This window comes from Schistosoma mansoni, chromosome 6, assembly GCF_000237925.1.
Source record: "Schistosoma mansoni strain Puerto Rico chromosome 6, complete genome".
NCBI lineage: Eukaryota > Metazoa > Platyhelminthes > Trematoda > Strigeidida > Schistosomatidae > Schistosoma > Schistosoma mansoni.
The window spans coordinates 1,668,372-1,675,232 of record NC_031500.1 but is presented as its reverse complement, the minus strand read 5'-3'; the positions used below and the strand labels follow the sequence as shown (position 1 = coordinate 1,675,232).

The window sequence follows — 6,861 nt, the reverse complement described above, 5'->3', positions numbered from 1 at the left end:
ACTACCGTAACTGGATCGTCCATATCGACCAACCTGGTTAAAGCGTTGGACATTTGCTTTTTGTCCTCTCAATTTCGTAGACAACACCCCCACCTTGAGAATGCATTGAGTAGGGCTTCCCTGTCAGTGGCTGTATACGCGTGGTCATGTAAGAGCATTTCGAAGAGGAAGAGCTGACTCTCCCTACCTTCAGCTTTACCAGAGCATTATAAATCAGTAAGTCAAAAGCAAGATAGGGCTTGGTATATACATGTATTAATACAAAGACAAATAGCAAGCGAGTAATATTGACACTGCTTTCAACACTAACTGTCTGTTATCCAGTACTGTTAGTTGCTTTTTCTTATATTGAATACTTAAGTACTACAAATGAAAGTGTAATTTTCATTAGGAATCTCACTTCAATCCTTGGCATTTACTAAATCTCTGTATTTCATCTGGTTTTTTGAGGTGCTGTATATATGATATATCCACATTAAATAATTATAGATAATTCCAGCTTAATTTCTTATTTACACTATGCATTATCGGTAATAGGGTAGTGGTTATTAAGTAGGTAAACAATGCTTGACTTTCAGTCAATAAGTCTCAGGTTCGAGCTCATACTCACTTACGCCTGTTACCCCTAATGGAGCATAGGCCGCCTACCAGCATTCTCCAGCCCACTCTGTCCTGGGTATTCCTTTCTAGTTCTATCCAACTTGATGCAGAGTGATGAATTCCATTCAATTGATTATTCCACAATGATCCGTAGAGTTGCGATTTGGTCTGTACACGATCTATCCTTACAGAATCCAAATAATTATAGATAATTCCAGCCTACGTATTATCGGTAATTGGCTAATCCTTATTAAGTAGGTAAACAATGCTTGACTTTCAATCAATAAGTCTCAGGTCCGAGCTCATCCACACTATCAGATTATTATCATAAAAATACAGAAGAATGATACTTCAACATCAGTTATGTAACTGCATACTTGGTAAATGAATTAGAGAAAACTTAAATTCCATAGCCTCCAAATGCCCTGGTACGGCCAAGAGTAAGGAGAGTCCTCTCCCTCTCCAAATGCTCTCACATGGTCACGCGTATATAGCCTCTTCCAGGGAAGTCCTAACCACTACCTTCTCGCACCATGGGTGTTGTTTACGAAATTGAGAGGATGAAAAGCTAATGTCCGGCGCTTGAACCGGGTTGGTGGACACGGAAACTCCACCTAGGGGAGTTGGAAAACCCTGATTCCAAACCAATGGTACACATGGGCTCCAGTATTCTGATGGCGTCCAAATGGCGTATGAACCTATTGTTGGTCACCGGCTACCATGGGACTGCATTTCCTTACAATGCTCCACTGCCTTGTGGATCAGACCTTTAAGTCAAAGGCTCCGAGTGTGGCCCCCTAAGAAAACCACCTGTTTCAGTTTGGGTACCTGGACAGTATCACAGTCCTCCCATCAAATCAAATGAGATTTGTGTGTTGCATATATATCTGGTACCTCTTTGTACCAATATTTATGTGTTTAAATAAATCAATAAAATGAATTCCATTGTGGAATTAAAAATATTCTAAAACAGATGTGCTTTATTCATCATCCCCCCCTCCGCCAAAAAAACAACAAAAGAAATGTAGTTTTATATAATAATAATAACAACATAAGCTGTATCTATGTTCCTTTTATTGATCTTTTCTTAGTTCATTGTAGATAGTATACCTTGATTGATGTATCTTATATTGTAAGTGATTGTTCTTACATACAAATATGTACTTGCTATGTTGTATGTTACTATGAGAGAAGTTATACTCAATCAAGTTATTCATTCTTGTAATGTAGTTTTTTTTGTTTTTGTTTTAATAATGGTTCTATTCTATGTGTATATTATTAGATCATTGAATTATAATGATTAAAATAACTGTCATATAACTTTAATAGTTAAGATCATGAATCAATTGAAGTTAAACCACTATAGAAAATCTGGAAGGCGTTTCGTCCTATTGTGGGACTCCTCAGCAGTGTGCATCCACAATCCTGCCTCACGAGATTCGAACCCAGGATCTATCAGTTTCGTGCACGAGCGCTTAACCTTTAGACCACTGAGCTAGCCGGCATCCAACGGTGATAATGTCTAACTTCAACTAATCCACGAAATTGAGCGATACATCCACCATTGTCATCAGTGGGTTACTATCTTACAACATACCTAGTTGAACTCCACCGGTCACTGCTTCTTACTAGAACTCTAGGAAATAAGTCTTGAAGCCAGTCACTACTGAGTATATGTTTATTAATATGAGAAGGAGTTTTTCTGGATATTATAGTAATTTTAGTAGTTGGGTCAACTGAAGCTAGATCACTATGGAAAACCTGGAAGCACTGGATAGCCATTTCTTCCTATATTTGGGACTCCTCAGCAATGTGCATCCACGATCCCACCTCGCGAGATTCGAATCAAGGACCTATCAGGTTTACGCGCGAGCGCTTAACCTCTAGACCACTGAGCTGGCTGGCATCCAACGGTGTTAATGTTTAAGTTCAATATTTAAAATAATAACAATAGAGTAGATTACATTATTCACCTTCAACATACATAATTATGTTATGAGTTTCCTTTGAATTTAACAAAATTTTCCGTCAAAAAATGTACATCATTTCTGTTATATCGATTGAGTGAGTGCCTTGTTAATATATGACGTATTAAGACCGCCAATCAGATGGCAGCGAATTATCGATCAGAGCAATGATATACAAAACCCGTACTAGCAGTGTAGAACACTTGTTGGTCCTGCTTTCTGCCTAACCCAGCTAGTTAAGTTCAGAACACCAATAACAACCTCTGCAATATGAATTATTATTCTCAAACATACTGGGTTTATATACCAAACAAACTGACCACATCGTACCATAAAAATAGAAAATAACATTTGTACAGGAGTTAGCCAAATGTGGCTGTGAATAGGGAGAACAGTAATTAATAGACTGAGGATAACTCAAGAATGGTAAATCGTATAATAATAGTCTACAGATCAAAATAAAGCTTATAATAAGAGGGATATGAATATGAATAGTTAAGTTACTTAACAATTAAACAATAGGAAATATACATATCACATTGATCTATAAATAGTCCTCAAAGTTAACATTCATAATTCTCCACTGGATATAACACTATTTTCCAAATGGTGATCACTCAATAGTAATCTTCAGTATCGATCAAGAAATAAGAAACAGAAACTTGTTGAAATAGTTTATGTGGAGAATTCTATATATTAAACCAAAAATATGGTATTGGATAAAGCCATTCATAATAGTAATCATGACTAGTCGAATGAATAAAAGTGTATCCTCAAAAGAGAAAGAGAAAAAGAATATTTGAAGTTACACAGGATAATATTGTGTGTGGGGGGAGGGGGGTGAGGATGGAGTAGCTGGTAACAAAATCAATAAAACAATCTATTCATTAATAATAATAATGTTATAAACGGTAAGATACTTGTTATAACTCTAGGGTTTCTTGTTATAACAGTCTTTTCACTTTTTACACGTATATCGGACGTTAATTTGCCTTAGACGAATATCTACACTAGATTCCCTACCCAGTATCGTCTATTCTACAAGACTTCAAGACAACTCAAATCAAGAACACGAGATTAACCTGACTACAACGTCAATATATTTCCACATACACCAAAATCCGACACAATCCAACAACAAGGAACAGTCAATCAATCAATAATGAGGGTAGGGGGATATATAAGTCATTTGACACCTGTCACACTATCTACACTTGCCTGACTCAGCTAAACAAACAACCAATCATTATCATTCTCGCCCACGCATCAAATTATAATAAGCTTTATATATATATATCCTCAAAAGAGAAAGGGAAAAAGAATATTTGAACTTACATAGAATCATAGTGTGTGTGTGGGGGGAGGGGGGAGGATGGAGAACCTGGTAGCAAAATCAATAAAACAATCTATTCATCAATAATAATAATAATGAGTTTATATAATTATGTACAATGATTCATTCAATTTTCTGATGTTTATTTTGATTATTTAATAATTTTAATTTAATTAAAATTTTTATTATTATTGATTTTATTAATAATAATTTATTATATAATATCCAATGAATAGATAATCCAATCAATAATATACTACTAATAATAGTAATAATAATAATAATAATAATAGTCATTGAATCATTCATTGAATCATTTTGTAAATGGAAGGTTTTAATTGTTTGATTATATAATTGAATAAAATATAATTGAATTTCATCTTTAAATAAATATAAATGTAATATGATAATAATACTAAACGTAAATAATCCAAATTGTTTCGTTGAATAATGCATCGCTTCAGTCAATCTTCAGTAATAATAAGGATAGTAAGTTGATGAATCTGTGTTAATCCTGACAGATTTCCTTCTAGTGAAAATCCAACTTCTTCTTGAAAATGTTCACTAATGATGCTGATACCATTTGTTTTAGTAATGCGTTCCAATCATTGACCACTGGATGAGAAAAAAACGGGATCTCACCTCGTTTGTTTTTGTTTTAATTCTTAAATCCTTCTCTTTTTTTTGTTGTAAAGATACGAGTCAATTATGATGCTTTCAAATAAACCATCTTTTATTTATTTATTTTTGTATTTTTTGTATTTTTGTAATTTTTTTGTAATTTGGTTACAATGAATTGATCAATAATGTTATACGTAAGTTAATAAATTAACCAATCAAATTGAAGTGTGTTTATAAAAGTGATTTTGATTGGTTAATTTGAAAAAAAGTTATTCAGCCAATCAAATGTTTAGTCAGTATATATAGTAATATTATATATATAAGTTTGAATGAACCTATGAGAGTATTATTTGAAGTAATGTTTTTTTTTTTATGAGCAAAGATGGATAGTGGCTAGCAATGGAATCAAGGAGGCGCGTTTCATTTTATTTGGGACTCGTTAAACGGATGTACCTGCATCACAGAGTTGATGTTCACTCTAAGACTCGAATCCAGTACCATTTGCTTCAAACTTCATCGCGTTATCCATTTAGCTACTGAGTCCTGATAGCCATTAACTTATGCAATGGAGTGAAATTTAAATTCACTTAATATTGTTTACTTGAATCTACCGATTTATGTTTAACACTGTAATTTATTAGTCCGTTATTGACATATGGGAATACTGTGCGTATTGCCTCGATGGAGGTACATCCAGATGAAAAGTTCCAAATAGGTCAAAACGCGTGTACTGCATTCCAATGCTAGCCAACATCCATCTTTGCTTACCAATCAAATGTTTATTCAGTATGTATCATGATATTATTTAAAAAATATATTTATAGATATTTATAAATTATAAGGTTGAATAAAACAATGAGAGTATTATTTAAAGTAGTCTTTTTTGGGTTTTTTTGTTTATAAATCAAGTACTAATATCAGAAGGGATTTTGTGAATATTATAGTAATTTTAATAGTTGAGATCATGAATCATGGATTGGTTGAAGTTAGACATGAACATCGTTGGATGCTCGCGCGCAAAACTGATAGGTCCTGGATTGGAATCTCTCAAGGTTGAATCGTGGATGCACACTGCTGAGGAGTCCCAAAAATAGGAAGAAACGGCGATCCAGTACTTCAAGGTTTTCTGTAGTGGTCTAGCTTCAATTGATTCATGATCTCAACTATTAAAACCAAGTATTGTCATAATGTAAAACAAATATTCCCTTTCATGGATTTCGATAGTGTAGTAAGAAGACGAAGGTTATCCGAACTATATGATGAGATATTAGCTCAATACATTTCGAACAAACTAATCACACATGTACTTGGTAAGATCATTTATATATAAAAATAAAAGGTCAACTAGACTGGAAATGGGGTCAAGAGCAAACAAGGATAATAATAATAATGTGGAAACAATTTGAAACCTATTCACTCTGTATAATAAGTTAATATTACCAGGGTAGGTTTAAAATGAGGACAAACTGTTTTTTAGTACACAAAGGGGGTTTGAATTTTCGGATGGCTAATGTTTCAATAAACCTTACTGTACGCCCATTTACACAAACAAATAGAATCAAATGACTCAATGAGAGTAGAGTGCGTGTGGTTACACATACACAGGGAGGGGCAATCTTGATCTCAAAATTAGGGTATGTGAACATATACCAAAACAGATGCAGAAACAAATAGAATCAAATCCTCGTATATAATTATTGACTTAACTGGCGTTGGTGAATAATGGAATTAAATAAGTCAAATGCGAGAATGTATGTTTGAATATGTATATTTTGTACAATTTGTTGATTGGAATAGAGAATAAGGAAATTGCAGCGAATGAAATGAAGGAGAGAGCAAAGTGAAACAGAAGGATGCGTAGTAGGGAAGCCATGTGAGCCAACTCCATTTAATCAACCGTGAATCGATATTTATAGTCAAACAAAAATATGCTACAGACATGTGATGAGTAGGATAAGATGTACACACAAATACGCTCACATAAATACAGTCAAGGTTGATAAGTGAATAATTAACAAGGTCAAAACATAATTGAAGAAGAATAAATAAATTGGCCTGTTCAGAAGCTAGAATAATCTATATGGGCTTAACATAGTAAATGACACTACACTTGTCCTCTCTGAGTTGAGAGTGTTTGGTGGTTTTTTGTTTGTTTGATCATCGTTATTTCTAAATTATCCCTGTAATCCGAGGTCCGGTTATGATTATTTGAGTGCAGTGAATTAAATCCAATTCATTTTACCATCTTGAAACATCGACTTCGATGGCTTGGACATGTTTTAGAAAGTTCGTCCTAACATATCTCATATTATGACAGAAAACCAGACCTAAAGCCTCCTC

At 33.9% G+C, this 6,861-nt stretch overlaps 1 protein-coding gene across 1 annotated transcript; it reads right to left on the bottom strand.

Annotated features, from left to right (window-relative positions):
* Positions 1-4,023: 4,023 nt before the first annotated feature.
* Smp_202920 (uncharacterized protein) lies at positions 4,024-4,356 on the bottom strand (the record flags this gene model as incomplete). The annotated part of the gene is made up of 1 exon (XM_018797912.1): positions 4,024-4,356. The coding sequence occupies one exon, from the start codon at positions 4,354-4,356 to the stop codon at positions 4,024-4,026; it is 333 nt and encodes a 110-aa protein (XP_018652907.1).
* Between the last annotated feature and the right edge of the window lie 2,505 nt (positions 4,357-6,861).